Source organism: Loxodonta africana, chromosome 12 (assembly GCF_030014295.1).
Source record: "Loxodonta africana isolate mLoxAfr1 chromosome 12, mLoxAfr1.hap2, whole genome shotgun sequence".
NCBI classification, from domain to species: domain Eukaryota; kingdom Metazoa; phylum Chordata; class Mammalia; order Proboscidea; family Elephantidae; genus Loxodonta; species Loxodonta africana.
In genome coordinates, this window is record NC_087353.1 from 37,765,337 (window position 1) to 37,780,090 (window position 14,754).

Below are 14,754 nucleotides of genomic sequence, written 5' to 3' on the forward strand. Positions count from 1 at the left end.
CCTGTGTTGGGCTTTTTTTTTTTTTTTTAATCTTTGTTTTTTTGGATTTCCCTGTCTGGGTTGACTTCTGGTTCGTCTGCCCAGTGTTCTAGTCTTGGGTTGATACCTGATATTATTGATTTTCTAAGCAAAGGATTCTCTTCAGTATTTCTTGTACTTTTGGTTTGGTTTTTACGAACTCCCTGAACTTGTGTTTATCTGGAAATGTCTTAATTTTGCCTTCATGTTTAAGAGACAGTTTTGATGGATATATGATTCTTAGCTGGCAATTTTTTTCCTTCAGTATTTTAAATATGTCATCCCATTGCCTTCTTGCCCACATGGTTTCCGTTGAGTAGTCCGAGCTTATTCTTACTGGCTCTGCTTTGTAGGTGACTTTTCGTTTATCCCTAACTGCTCTTACAATTCTCTCTTTATCTTTGGTTTTGGCAAGCTTGACTATAATATATCTTGGTGACTTTCTTTTAAGATCTACCTTATGTAGAGTTCAATGGGCATCTTGGATAGTTATCTTCTCATCTTTCACAATATCAGGGAAGTTTTCTGCCCACAAATCTTCAACAGTTTTTCTCTGTATTTTCTGTTATCCCTCCCAGTTCTGGTACTTCAATCACTCATAGGTTATTTTCTCTTGTTAGAGTCCCATATGATTCTTAAGGTTTCTTCATTTTTTAAAAATTCTTTTATCTGATTTTTCTTCAAATATATTAGTGCCAAGTGATTTATCTTCGAGTTCTAGCTTCTACTTGCTCACTTCTGCTCCTCTGACTTTCTATTGAGTTATCTAATTCTGTAATTTTATTGTTAATCTTCTGAATTTCTGATTGCTGTCTATGGATTTTTCTAGTTTATTAAACTTTTCATTATGTTCCTGAATAATCTTTCTAATTTCTTCAGTTGCTTTATCTTTGTGTTCCTGGGCTTGTTCTGTGTGTTGCCTCATTTCCTTCCTGATGTCTTGAAGGGTTCTGTATATTAAACTTCTGTATTCTGCATCTGGTAATTCCAGGAATGCACTTTCATCTAGAAGATCCGTGGATTCTTTGTTTTGAGAGCCTGTTGAGGTGATTACGGTCCGTTTCTTTATGTGACTTGATATTGACTGTTGTCTCCGAGCCATCTATAAGTTATTGTATTAGTTTATGCTTGCTTACTGTGTTGTAGCTGCTTGCTTTGTTTTGTTTTGGTATACCCCTATGGGTTGCTTGAGTGAGCTAGCTTGATTATTTTTGCCTTTGGAGCTCTAGTGTCCTGTCCCCAGCTGGCTAGAGCTGTTATTAGGTATATCAGTCTAGGAGTCCATTCACTTTTCTTGTATGAATTCAGCTCAGTTTTCCAGGTTGCTGATCATCAAGTGTGTGGTACAGGCTCTGTCCTACAGTCTTAGAGGGGCAGGGGTGATTGGCGTATATACCGGTATCTGATTGCAGCAGGGGGTCATGCTCTGAACAAGGCAGGGGGCTGAGAACCAATCCCCGAGTGTCTCTGAGGAAAACGCAACCCTGTTCCCTAGAGTGTGCTGGTGGTTGGGTTCTGCAGAGGGACCATGGGCACCCAAAGTTTTTGGTTGTAAGGACTGGGAGGTACCAGTTATCTTTGGACCCCTGTCAGGGGTGGCTGGGTGATCTGAGTGGAGCTACCAGTCCTTAGGTCCCTGATGTGGGTAGGTGAGGACCTTGTTTAATAGACAAAGCAATGTTAGACGTCAAACACCCACCTCACCACCGCACAGCTGAAATGGTTGGAGTTTGCCAACAAGGGCCCATTCTCCCGAAATAGGCCCACACATTTCCATGCAGAAGGGAAAGGTGCTCAAGGTCCACGAACGGCTTATGCCTGGACAGGAGCCGTTTATATCCTGAGCTCCCCCAGTTAATGGAGCTAGCAAATTATCTTTTCCCCCCAGTTGCAAATTTTTTCCTTCCCCAAGGCCGGGAGGATGGGCTCTAGGTGCTCACCAGGGTCTATTTCAGGCCCAGGGATTCAGCCGCTGAAGCTGGCTGGGGGGTGGGGGGGCACGGTAAAATATACACAAGTACTTAGCTTTTGCCGAGAGCACCGTTTTCCTCAGGTTCTGGAGGTGTGAGTAGGCTGTGTGGCTGGCTGCTTCTTCCTGAGGAAACTGCGGCCCAACACTAGTACCAGCCCGCCGCCGCCGCTGCTGCTCCGGGATTGGTGCCTGAGGGCTCCCCGCGATTTAGGTCCGGTAACTCCTCTCCACTTCTGAACGGCCTCTTCCTCCCCCTGCCCCTCAGTTCATTGTCTGAGCTTGCCTTTGATGCTCAGGGCTCCCAGCTTGTCACAAATATACTCGTTTCACTTGTTTTTTTGGGTCTTTGTCGTAAAGAGGGCTCGACGGAAGCGTCTGTGTATTCTGCCGTCTTCCTCCATGCCATTTTTACAGTGTAGGAAAGGGACTTCAGAGCAAGGTGGCTATATATTAGACAGGGACAGTTTGATTATAAAAAACAGAGCTTTGCTCAAGCACATGCAAAAAAAAAAAAAGGAGAGGGGAGGGCTATGTATGTTAGAAGGCACCTGTGTGTCATGGAAGCCAAGGCCAAGAAGAAAGCCAAACTGCTTGGGGGACCAAGAGGCCAGCCCCTTCCTCTTCGGGACACATTGCTTCTTTTTGTGAACCTGCTTCATTTCTCATTCCCTGCACACCGGCTTTTTCATGTGGGTGCTGGGAAATGATGCCCCAGCCCTGCCTGGCTTTCTGAGCGAGCACTCAGAGGCTGCCCCACTACAGCTTAGGGATTGAGCCTCTGACCCCCTTAGCTTGGACCAGGTGCCCATTGGTGGTCCACTCAGCCACCACCAGAACGGCCCAAGACTCACTCACTGTCTACTTGAGGGTTGTGCCAAAAGGGATGGAGGTGGGACAGACAGCTCCCAAGTGATGGTGTCTATTCGATCTTTTCATAAGAGTATTGAGTTCATTAAATTTCAGACAATTACTGAATGATACAAGTTTGTACTGAGTTAATTCTTTCTTTGCAGACCTGAAAAGCTAACCTGTGTAGAAAAGAAACATCTGTCTGATAAAGAGAAAAAAACAACTGACCTAAGTCAGACTGCTTTCGAAAGGCAGTTTTATTTCTCAAAGCTCAACCAGGAGAATAGAAAAGATGAGAAGAAGGGTCAGGTGAGCAGAGGTCTGGGGGAGCAGGGGCCGGGACAGCACAATTTTGCTGCGCCCACAAGATAGTTACATTGACTCCAAAGTCCCAGCCATTGATGGTTTCCTCCTTCCCTGACAGGCTCTTCAGGGCAGTGGAGGCAGTAGGCAAACAAGGGAGTGAAAAAGTGGAGGCAGAAGGGAGCATTTGTTTTACTCAGAAGAAATGGTGGGATTGTTCTGGGCTTCGTGTGGCTGCATAAGTGGGCACCTTTGGCAGGGAGGCCTTATGTGAAGCAACTCAGGAAAGTAGAAGACTGACTGTACCATCACAGGCTGACTGTCTCCGCATGTGGAACTGGTGGGGAATCCTGGCTAGGGTGGAGCTGCCCCTCCTTTCCCTGAGTTTTTGCCTTCCTGCCATTTTTCTTCCATTTACTGCTTATGACATCCAAGCCAGACCAAAATTTCATGCTCCTTAGTTCAGCCGTAATAGGCGAGAATTTTTAAAAAGGAATTTATACTTAAAAAAATTAGAGGCAAAGTAATAATCCATCTATTAAGAAGGTATTTTGTAAACATGCAGGAATTTTCTGAGCACACACTTTTTTTCTCCAGAGCTCACAGTTTTGCTGACACAATTTACAACTCCCGGTCTGAGCGCATTTCTCTCTCCCTTCCATCCTCTCTCATTCACCCTGTCACCTGAGGCCTGGGGTTTAGGACCCTCCCAGGGCAGGCCATAGGGGGGTTATAGCACCCCCACTTGGTAGTGAGTCAGTTGATAACCTGCCCAGTAGATCTTTGCATTTCTCCTTTCACCAACTGTTTACACACACACACACACACAGGATGAGGAACTATTCCTTCTCTCTAGCTTGAAAACTTTGTTAGATATTTTTTGTGACCCAACCTACCTGATCCCATTGCTCCCCCCAGTCTCAGAGAGGAGAGGATTCTCCTCATGTGTTAAGTTACCACCACCTTGGAGTGTTTTCCTCTGAGCACAATTCAGTCTGAGAGCACAAGGGAGCCCCTTCATCAGCTCTTCATGTGGCTGTTGTCACTGTGACCCCTGTGTTGGTTAGCAGCTGAGCTCTTGAACACTATGCCACCAGGGCTCCAGCCTATGTTAGGGTCAGCTAACTGCTCTTACCATAGATACAAAAGATGGACAATGGCTTAACCTCAGACGTTTCTTTCTCGTACCAGCACTGGGTGGGTCATTAGGCCAGCAGGCTGTCCCTTTCACACAGTCTTCAGGACCTGGGATGATAGAACTTTTGTCACCTTCAGAACTTGGTTTCCAAGGTTGCCCTGGGGGACTTATTCCTGTCAGCCTAAAAAGGGAAGAGATCTTGGAGTTCTGCCCTGGGAGGTATATGTGGGCCAGCCCGGGGGGCAAATGTCACTGCCTCTCATATTTCACATGGCCATCTCTAACTGTGGAGCCCTGATGGTGCAGTAGTTAACAGCTCAGCTGCTAACCAGAAGGTTGGCAGTTCAAATCCACTAGCCGCTTCTTGGAAACCCTATGGGGCAGTTCTACTCTGCCCTATAGGGTCACTCTGAGTTGGAATCAACTCGACGGCACCGGGTTTGGTTTTTCTGCTTGGTTGCCGACTGTAGGGGGTGGGGGCACTGGCAAAGTAGTCCCTGGCTGGTCTGAGCACCGTGGCAGGGGGGCATGCATAGTTCTTTCTGCCGTCCATGGTGTTAGTACTATGTGGAGTCCAAAGATATTGAAGGCCTTGTCTGAGAGCTGCTGAAACCAGTGTGAGAGAGTTCGTTAGGAACCTGCTTGAAACGCAATGAGTATCTCAGCTCTGGGAGGAGGGCTGAGTGTGTGGTGGGATTGGGGGGCGGGGGAGGGAGTTCCTCCCTGCACCCATAAGCCCCCCTTCCCTACACCATACTCAGCAATTCTCTTCCATCAATAGGTCTTAGGAGCCAGACAGCAGAGACCCCGATCTTGGGCGGCTGGGGAACGCCATCGTGGAGGGGGGGCACAGTCTGTAGAAAGAAGAGTCATGACAGCGGAGGTCCTGGCGAAACACCTGGCCTCGCTGCAGGTGGGGGCCGGCCCGGGCAGCTTCGAGTTGTGCCATCTGTAAGGAAGGCGTCTGCAATAAAGCTTCATTGAACTTCAGCGTGCAGTAACGTGTCCCCCTCTCAAGAAGCCAAGAGATAGTTCAAGAAATTTCAGAAAAATAATAGCTACTGTTTATTGAGCTCCTGTTATCAAATCAACGGCACTGGGTGGGTTTGTTATAAACCAAGAACTGTGTGCGGTATCTGATATTCATTTAAACATTTTAACAGCAAGATCATATTATTATCCTCCAATACAGGAAGCTCAGGGAGGTTCAATGACTTGCCCAAGGTCAACCCCATGGCTTGAACATGACAGTGTTCTGTTCCAATTCTGGTCCCTCTGGTGCCAAAGCACACGCTCATTCCACTAGAGCACCACACAGTCTTTGTAATGCTGACCCACTGCTAAGAATTTGGGTCTCCTTCGGGGCGTGTTGTTCCCCTCAGCCCCCCACAACATCTGATCCCAGAGAGCATGGAGGGCTTGCTGGGGACTGCTCACCAGAGGGGAGGTTTCCAGGGCGTGTGGAGCACGTGTGCTCAGCCCCTCCCCTTGTCTTTTACCTGGTCCTTGAGGGTGTGCCTTCCTCTCCCTCCCCACACCCTCCAGGAAATCACCTCACAGTACAGCCAGGAGAGAACTTGATTTCTTAAGGAGTGGACCTGTGTTCCAAGGTCAAAAGGAGTGACCGGGGTTGCTGAGTGTTCTGACCTTAAACATTCTCCGCAGCATCATCAAAGCTGTTTGACTCAGATCTTGCAGGCCCCCAGAGACTGCAGTTGAGGTTGTCCTAAATCTGACCAAAGAACCTGAAGTATCTAGAGACAAAGAAATGGCATTAGCCATAGTTCATCCTAGTGAGAATTAAAGTGCTTGCACTTCTGTGAAAAGGATTGTTCTGTAGCTATGATCAGAACTTGTTTTAGGCATGCCTGGAAACCCTGGTGGTGTAGTGGTTAAGTTTTACGGCTGCTAATCAGAAAGTCGGCGGTTCAGATCTACCAGGGGCTCCTTAGAAGCTTTGTGGGACAGTTCTAACCTGTCCTATAGGGTCACTATGAGTCGGAATCAACTCGACGGCAACAGGTTTGGTTTTTTTTTTGGAATCCATGCCCTGGTGGTGAAGTGGTTAAAGCGATTGCTAACTGAAAGGTCTGCTGTTTTAAAACCACCAGCTACTCCGCAGAAAAGAGATGTGGCAATCTGCTTCCATAGATGTTTACAGCCTTAGAAACCCTATGGAGTCACCATGAGTCGGAATCAACTTGACGGCAGTGGGTTTTAATCCATCAGTGGGGCCCTGGTGGCACAGTGGTTAAGAGCTTGTTTGGTAACCAAATGGTGAGCAGTTTGAATCCACCAGCCGCTCCTTGGAAACCCTATGGGGCAGTTCTACTTCTCCTGTAGGGTCTCTATGAGTTGGAATTGACAGCAACAGGTTTGATTTTTGGTTGAATTCATCAAGGGCAGCCTCATGCTCTGAAAGTCAGCCCATCAGAGGCATACTCCCCGGAACATCAACCACACCTGCCTCCTCGTAGCCAACAAAAAACATACTTCCCAAACCCTACATAAGACCAACAGTTTGCTTTATTCAAGGCCAAGCTGTCCTTTAATTGATGTGTTTTGGTTTCAGATACTGAGTGCTGTCTCCTTTGACACGGTGGCATTTTTAGGTCTGTGTTTTAACCAATTAGTGCCCAGGATCGATATTGGGATGAGTAGGTGATGGATTTAAAAACAAAGATCTTTGAACCTACTGAACTATAACGTCCAGCTCTTCTTTGCCCAGTGATGATGTTTGTACAAAAAGAGGGGCTGTGGTGGAAGCCCAAGCCCTTGGGACACTGGATCCTTCCCATGCCTCCAGCTGCTCTGAGGAGACCTGCCCCTTTGGAATCAGGGTTCCTGCAACCTGAGGGGTTCCTTCCCAAAGACAGCTCTTCCTCCAGCTTCACTCATCACTCCGGGGACTTCATGTATAAGACCTTATTTTTACTAACGTTCCAAACACTTCCACATTTCAAAATTCAGAGGCTGAACAAGAAGCTGATAGGCATGGGGACAAAGAGCCAGGAGGAAAGATGGGTGCTTCTGGAGCCGGGGACCTAACGGATCTGCTGAGTGATGCTCACTCCCTGTGCATTTTCTTTACTGGGATGCTACCTCTGAGGTTCCTACTCAACAGGCGAGCAGAAATGCTCAGAAGGGTGAGTGTAGTTTCCACAGAGATCACCCACTCAAAGAAACTGAGGCCCAGAAACGTTAGGAAAAGTCGCCAAAGTCACAGAACAAGTTACTGGGAGTCATGACGGGCCCTGGGTCACCGACCCCCATCTCCGGCTTCTCCCACTGAACCAGAAAGGAGGTTTGGTTTCGTTATCAGCAGCCTCTGGGGTTTCCCTTTAAGAGCTTTGCACATAGAAAGTAAACCGGCCATGCTTGAGAGGCAGTTGCATTCATAAACTTACATTTTAATTCTTTCTGTACATATTGGCAATGACAAAGCTTAAAGATGCATGTCCTATGAAATACGGAAAAACAGGGAACTTACATAAATAATTTATACTTCAGAAAACTGAAAAATATTTTTCCACATCATTAGAGTTCACAGTATTTAAAGTAAATCGAGCTTTCCCCCTTAGATCTCAAACTATATTGTCTCAGCAGAGAATGATAACATCTAATCAGGAATAAAATGATCAAGTTTCTGGGTTTTATTCAGTGCAGAGTAGACACTATTTCAGTATCAGGCTGCTCAAGCGCCGAGGCCTCGGCATTTCGTCCCAATACTTCGCCTCCTGAGTGGCTGTGACCCAGCAGAGATCACACGCGGTGGAATGGCTAGCTACAGTGCGACCAAAACCACTCCACGATGGACACATTCAAGCAAGTGGTAACGTCCGTGCTCTGATGCCTCATTTCCACGTAATACTTTTGATAGCCCTGAAAATGGAAACCCTGGCATCTAAACACAACTGAAGGTGTGAACACTAATACAAGGCACTGTGCTATGGGTTTGGTTTATTTATAGGAAAGATCATATTTGCATAGATTGCTAGCGATTTAGTGCACAATAAAATAGAGGGTCCTGGCGTGTGTGGCATGGATGAAGCTGCGTGATGCTCCTTCAGCCCAGGGTGAGCACAGTCCGTCCCTCTCCAGCCCCAGCCTTGGGGGGCAAACCTCCTTGTGTCTCCCGAGCCCCTATAGGAGATTTTTTTGCTCAAAAAGCTGCAGATCAAAGCGGACCCAGACCTCCCCCGTGGGGACCTCGTGCAGCAGGAGTCGGCGGGTCGTAGGGCCTTTGCTGTCCTGTTCTGTTCGAATTTTTGCCACTGGAACTTCAGTACGACCCAGGAAATCTGGTGAATAAACATCACATGAGAGTCAAAAATCTTTTTTTTTTTTTTAAATATAAAATTGGAAAAAAACTACCACAGGAGAGGTGTCTGAAACAGGATTTATAAACCTTTCAAATCTCCTTCCACAAATACTTCTTAAGAGTTAATGGATGTTTGATATTGTGATGGTCACACCTAGAACGACAGCAGATTGATGTGGGAGCAAATGCCTATTTGGAGTTCAAGTCTCCTTGGACAGATGGATTCAGCACACGTTAGACATGTGCATTATACACGTTTCCGTTCACATGTGGCTCACGACTACGGCCAGAGACCCGAGGTACACCTGAGGAGCCATACTCAGTGGGCTGGGAAACACTATTTCAAATGGTGTCTCCCCAGAGATCCTAGCAGGAGCCCACCCCCTGTGGAAGCACACACCACTTGCTGCTCAAGTGAGAAGCCGACAATGGGTGCATGTCACTTCCCTTAGTGTCCTGGGGTAGCAATAAGGCTAGGCGCTCTGCATCTAGAGCCTGGTTCTTGAGTACCAGGGAGACATTTGTCCCACAGCCGAGTTATACTTTACCATCTGGAGAAAACTGGTCTCTGTCAAACATGGTGAGACACAGCACATCTTGGTAAAGGTCCTTAATAAAGAACTGGCAGTTAAAATTCCACTTGGGATTCAGCGTGTCCTGGAGGGTCCTGGTGGTGTAGCTCTGGGGGCCCATGCTGATTTCACAGTATGGGTTGCTCTTTCCTGAAACAAACCAAAGACATGTGGCAGGTGGAGGTGAAATGAGCGACACACAGGGCTGCCTGGGGTCCAAATAGATGCTTTACCTCAGACCACGGCAGCAGGGGCCCTGCCTGAGGGGTCATCCGCCCTGCGGTCTAGTAACACCTCCTCCACATTCCCTGGAGCGGAGGGAGTGTTCGGGCTCCAAGGCCAGGTCTGCCCCCACTCTGAGCCTGGGAAAGCAGAGTCCACCTTGCTTTGTGCTTTCTCGACTCAGAAGCACTCGGGAAGGCAGGTGCAGGGTCTTATCGGGGAAACACTGGTGTAATAAACTAGCATATCACCACTTTAGTGGCATTGGAAACACTCTGACTTTTTAAAAGCACCCCACCATTCCATGTTCAGAAGAGCCACCAGCAAAGAGCAGGGCAGTTGCCCTGTTTGTTGAATGAAAGAAGAATTTACCATTTGGTTTACAGGCTTTTAATTCTGTGGCTTCAATGACATGCACCATCAGACGCCCGATGCCGGAAGTCTTTTGAGAGCGGGCTGCGAAGGAGGAAGAGCAGTCAGGTTACTTTCTCCTTTGGGAATGGAACTAGCACAGCAATGGCGCTAAGCTGTGGACAGTCACGGTCTGTCTTCCTAACCAACCGCAACGCTGCTCCAGCCTCACCGGGCACTGCACTGGGCCTGATGGGCCAGCATCTGGCATTTGTGCCTTTGTCCAGCCCGTGTCACCTACTAGGAACATCTTTCCCGCTATCTTAGCCTGCTGGCACCCTACTCATCCTCCAAGATCCAGCTCCAATAGCCCCCCACCCCATCCCTTCTCTGTGTATCCGCCCTCCAGGGCTTAGGAGCACCCACCGCCTGCTGGGTCTGAAATTCTGGGTAATGTCTGTCTCCTCTGCCAGAAAGGGAGCCCTTGGAGAGCACAGGCTGTTTTTTCCATCCTTGTATTTCCCCCTCAGTAGCTCAGCAAATATTCATAAAATAATAATACGTTGTACTTGTTTAGCATTTAACAGCAGCTAGCATTTGGTACTTACTTTGTGTGAGGCATGTGCTAAGACCTTTACATATAATCTGTCCTGCACAGTTACCCTGTGAGGTAGCTCTTTATAACTTCTTGTTGCTGTTAGTCACCATGGAGATGATTCTGACTCACAGTGACCCCATGAGTGCAGACTAGAACTGCTCCATAGGGTTTTCAAGGCTGTGACCTTTAGGAAGCAGATGGCCAGGCCTGTCTTCCGAGGCGCCTCTGGGTGGGTTCAAACCACCAAACTCTCAGCTAGTAGTTGAGAGAAAAGTGAGGCTTAGAAAGAACTGCAATGTACTCAAGTCATGGAGTGTCTAAATGCCAGGGGCAGAGTTCAACATGTCTGTCTGATACCAAAGTCTATTGTCATAACCACTCACCACGATTCCAATTAAATGTGAACACTTCAGTTTATAAAGCAGTTTCTTTCACTTAAGACTTTATTCTACTTAAGGAGATAAAAAAAAAAATTTTTTTTTTTTTTAAGGAGGTACTCAAACATTTTTAATTTGGACACAAATCAGCCAGTAAACTCAGATTATCTTGGTAACATGAACCCTCAAGGGGTTTAAAAGCCAACAAAAGGCTACTTGGTGAGCTATCAATTTTTCAAAACTCAGGTCAAGTATAACCTTCTTTAAGAGATGTGGCAGCCTTCCCCCATTTGTACCCACCCATCTGCCACAGGACTTGGACTCAGCTCCCGTTGAAGGCAGGGCTGAGCTTTCGTCATCTTTGTGGGCCTAGTTAGCCCTAGCACAGGACCTGACACAGAGTAAGTAATAAATGTTTGAGAAATTGAATACATGGAAAATGCACAACAATACATACAGATACTGATGCTAAGCAAAAATAATATATATATAAAACTTTGATTTATATCTGACCAATTAAGAGATTACTGTATGCTTTATGGAATGATTCAATCACTGATTTTCAATAGCAAGCTTTTAAAGTACCATTAAAATGAGGTTCAATTAAGAAAAGCTGATTTACACATACCTTTTCAGGAGCATTTAACAAAATAAGGGAAACCTGAGTAAAAAAACATAAAGAGCTGCAACTACAGCAGCCAGGAACATGAGAGTGAGGACTGGACAGGGAGGGAAGACCTCATGGAGGTGGGCACTGGGCGGGGTTTGAAGATGGAGGCAAGGGGCTGGCTCGGCTGGGGGAAGAGGCTGGCTCGGGGAAGAGGCTGGCTTGGGAAAGAGGCTGGCTCGGGGAAGAGGCCAGCAGGGAAACAGGAGTGAAGAACTAGTGGTAGAGGATGAAGGACCGAGACTCTGACAGACAGGAGCTGCGGTGCTCACACTAGATGACATCCACGTCCATGTAGTTGGCGAGGGCTGGGGAGGCCCACAGGAGGTGGGACACAGCTGGGGGGCAGGTAGCGGCCGAGTCAGCTCTGCTGTCTATCCCACAGCAAGTGTCCTCCTCCAGGCCCATCCCACATTCACCCAGTGGGGAGGGCTGAGGCCGGAAGTGGACAGGGCCATGGTCTCTGCAGGACCCACCCCGTCTGAAGTCCTGCAGGGGGCTGGTTCTAACCCTCAAGGGCACTGAGTACCTTGATATGCCTTCTCTCGTTTCTTCTTTTCAGTGTCAATGTACTGCTCAGAGGCTGCTTTGATCTTCTGGACCCAGGCTGTCCTGCAGGAGAAGAGCACGCAGCCATTGGGCAACGTTCATAGGCACCTCATGGGTTCCACCAGGTGCCCCGGAGCTCTGTACGTGGGTTTCTCTCTTTTGCTAACTTCAGCTTTAACAAGTGTACTTTCCAACCATAAACCTAATATTAATTCAACTGGAAAGTTTGTTAGCTAATTAAGGACTAGTGGTTAAGTGCTACGGCTGCTGATCAAGCGGAGAAGGTCTAAGAGAGCTTCCTGACCGCTTACAAGACACTAGACACCTGCGAGGTGCTGAGGACACAGAGACAGAAGGTGCAGTTAGCCGCATAGCAACCACTCAGCACAAGTGGGTCCAGTCACAGAGAACTGTGTACCTGGAAAAGGAGCAGCAACTCCCTCAGTGCGGCGGCCCTGAGGCTCTGCCCTGAAGGAGGCAGGGCTGGCCAGGCAGAGAGGAGGAGGCAGGCATTCCACATAGGGGCCACCCGGAGGGCAGCCGCTGGGGGGGCGCACAGGCCCTGTGGGCAGAAGGATGGGGACTGATGCTGGAGAGGCACGAGGGGATGATCTGAAGCCAGGACAGGAGCTGTGTTTTCTCCTGAGGGCAGTGGATGAAGGGCAGCTACTGAGAGATTTTAGTAGGGGAGTGAAGTGGTTAGACCTGCCCTTTGGGAAGGTGGTGAGGGAGCACCCTGAGGAGAGACTGAAGCCTTAAGCAGGGAACGTGTTAGGAGGTGGTGAACCAGGGCATCTAAGCAAGGGTCCATCAGTGGGGATGGAGCAGAGGTGACTTGTTAAGAGAGGTTGAGAACATAGAATAGGACATGAGTACAGATTGGAGATAAGTTTTATGGCAGAAGGAGATGTCCAGGAGTTCTCAAGGAAGGTCACACGTGGTCAGGACTGACCTCTCATTAATGTTGTCTGTTCGGAGAGTGTAGACCCGATCAATGTGAGAAATGTGGAAGACAGGCTCATCGCTGGAAGGGTCTGTGGGCAGTTTCACCAAGACTTCATTCAGGAAAATGGGCTGAAAAAATTAGGGCCAAAACACAGGCTGTGAGATGGGCCAGAACACTCCACCCACCTGTGTCCAGAGACAGAAGTCTCTTTGTTCTGGAAACCCTCGCTGAGAAGCAGAAAGGGGTCTCTCTTTTAAGATCTTTCACCATGACAAAAGAAACTACTTCCGTTTTGTAAAAGTCAACATCCAGGTGGATTGGGTGTTACTGAACTGGGGCTGGGAGCCCTGAGTGCCCATACTTCGGATGTGGCAGGGTTTCCCTTGTGCACACTGACCCTTGACACTTGGCTTCAGATTCGATTTTCCAGAGAGCCCTGGTAAGAAATGTGGACACAGGTGGGGCCACGTTCACGTTTGTGACTCAGAATCTCTAGATTGCACCTTTCTTTGTGGGCAAACGCACACACGACTCAGTGCCAGGGAGAGAGCCAGAATCCAAAGCTGGACTCCCAGGGTATGGCCATCAGAGGGCAGTGAAAGCCCAATAACACTGGGGCGTCTCCGCTTGGGAAGTGACAGAGGAACTGAATCTGTCTTCACTGGTGAGGGGAGTTCCATGAGGACAGGAAAAGCTTGGGTAGAAGGAGGTCCTTAAAGTAAAGGCAAAACCTTGTTATGCCCCTGATGCTAATGCTAGGAAAGACATACTCACTGTCTTATACATTTTGAACTGGGCATTGGATTTAGAGCTGAAAAGTTTCTCAGAGCCCGAGGAAACAGCAAATTGCTTGACCATGTAGGTAAGAAGCAGGAAGTCATTGAAGAGGAATCCGTGCAGTTCCTTATTGCTCTTGGTCTTATATAATTTCCCACTGTGCAGAAGCTTCCGTGGCCCCAGGCAGTTGGTGAGGGAGTTGAAAATAAGTTGCTTAAAGAGAAGGAAACCATCACTTTATAACTCCTGGAAGCTAGAAGCCCCAATACAAAACATGCCAGACCCCCGTGAGAGGCCAGTGCCCTGAACCTGAGGGAACTGTGGTAGAATGGTCTAGTGTGTGGCTATAACTCAGTCTCCTGAATCATTCACCTTTATACAAAAGGTCCTTACATTTTTTTCTCTTATCTCAAACCAGCCCAGTGAAAATGGTTAGTTATACCCACAGAATACTGGTTCTACCAGCTGAATTCAAAGAACTCAAAACAAAAATAGGAACTCTTTACAAGAAAGGAAGATGACACCCCAAGAAGGGGTATCTTTGTCAGGGCAGGATGGCTGAGCTGAGACCCAGACTGTCTACACCAGGTGAAGGCCCGTCCTGGCTCCCACCCAGAACCTGCCCTGGTGGCATCCAGCCCTGTACCACAGCCTCACCTCAGCCAGACCTTCACACTGAACATGTGCCTGGATCCATTCCAGCCGGTCTGAATTTTCTTTCTCTCGAACTCCCTCATTCACTTGAGAGCAAAGCTCCTCTGCCCGCTCGAGGGCCAGCTTTAGAGAGGAATGGTCTACGTGACTCTCCGGGGTGTTCTCTAGAATCTGGAGAAGAGTGGGGCTGTATCACATATTGTTTCTTACACCCACCAAACCACCCAACCATTTGTCCATCCAAAACCCAAGTGCCTAGGATGTGCTAAAGGAGCCCTGGTGGCGCAGTGGTTAAAGTGCTCAGGTGTTAACTGAAAGCTAGCGGTTCAAACCCACCAGTCACTCCATGGGAGAAAAGACCTTATGATCTGCTCCTGTAAAGACTATAGCCTAGAAAACCCTGTGGGGGCAGTTCAGCTCTGTCACATGGGGTCATTATG

General features: G+C 48.0%; 1 protein-coding gene across 9 annotated transcripts in view; it reads right to left on the reverse strand.

Moving 5' to 3' along the window:
- Positions 1 to 14,754, reverse strand: part of ITSN2 (intersectin 2) — a 219,539-nt gene continuing 204,785 nt past the window's right edge. For 5 of the 9 annotated variants that reach the window (XM_064295093.1, XM_010591961.3, XM_064295092.1 and 2 more), the window contains 7 exons: positions 14,318 to 14,485; positions 13,658 to 13,873; positions 12,890 to 13,011; positions 11,918 to 12,000; positions 9,768 to 9,851; positions 9,150 to 9,323; positions 1 to 8,581 (listed from right to left, as the gene is read on the reverse strand). In XM_064295093.1, the coding sequence (XP_064151163.1) occupies positions 8,424 to 8,581; positions 9,150 to 9,323; positions 9,768 to 9,851; positions 11,918 to 12,000; positions 12,890 to 13,011; positions 13,658 to 13,873; positions 14,318 to 14,485 (1,005 nt within the window). In that variant the 3' untranslated portion in view covers positions 1 to 8,423. Of the gene's footprint in view, positions 8,582 to 9,149; positions 9,324 to 9,767; positions 9,852 to 11,021; positions 11,113 to 11,349; positions 11,383 to 11,917; positions 12,001 to 12,889; positions 13,012 to 13,657; positions 13,874 to 14,317; positions 14,486 to 14,754 lie in introns of those variants that run through there. The other 4 variants (XR_010323559.1, XR_010323558.1, XM_023550471.2 and 1 more) reach the window with 4 other exon arrangements.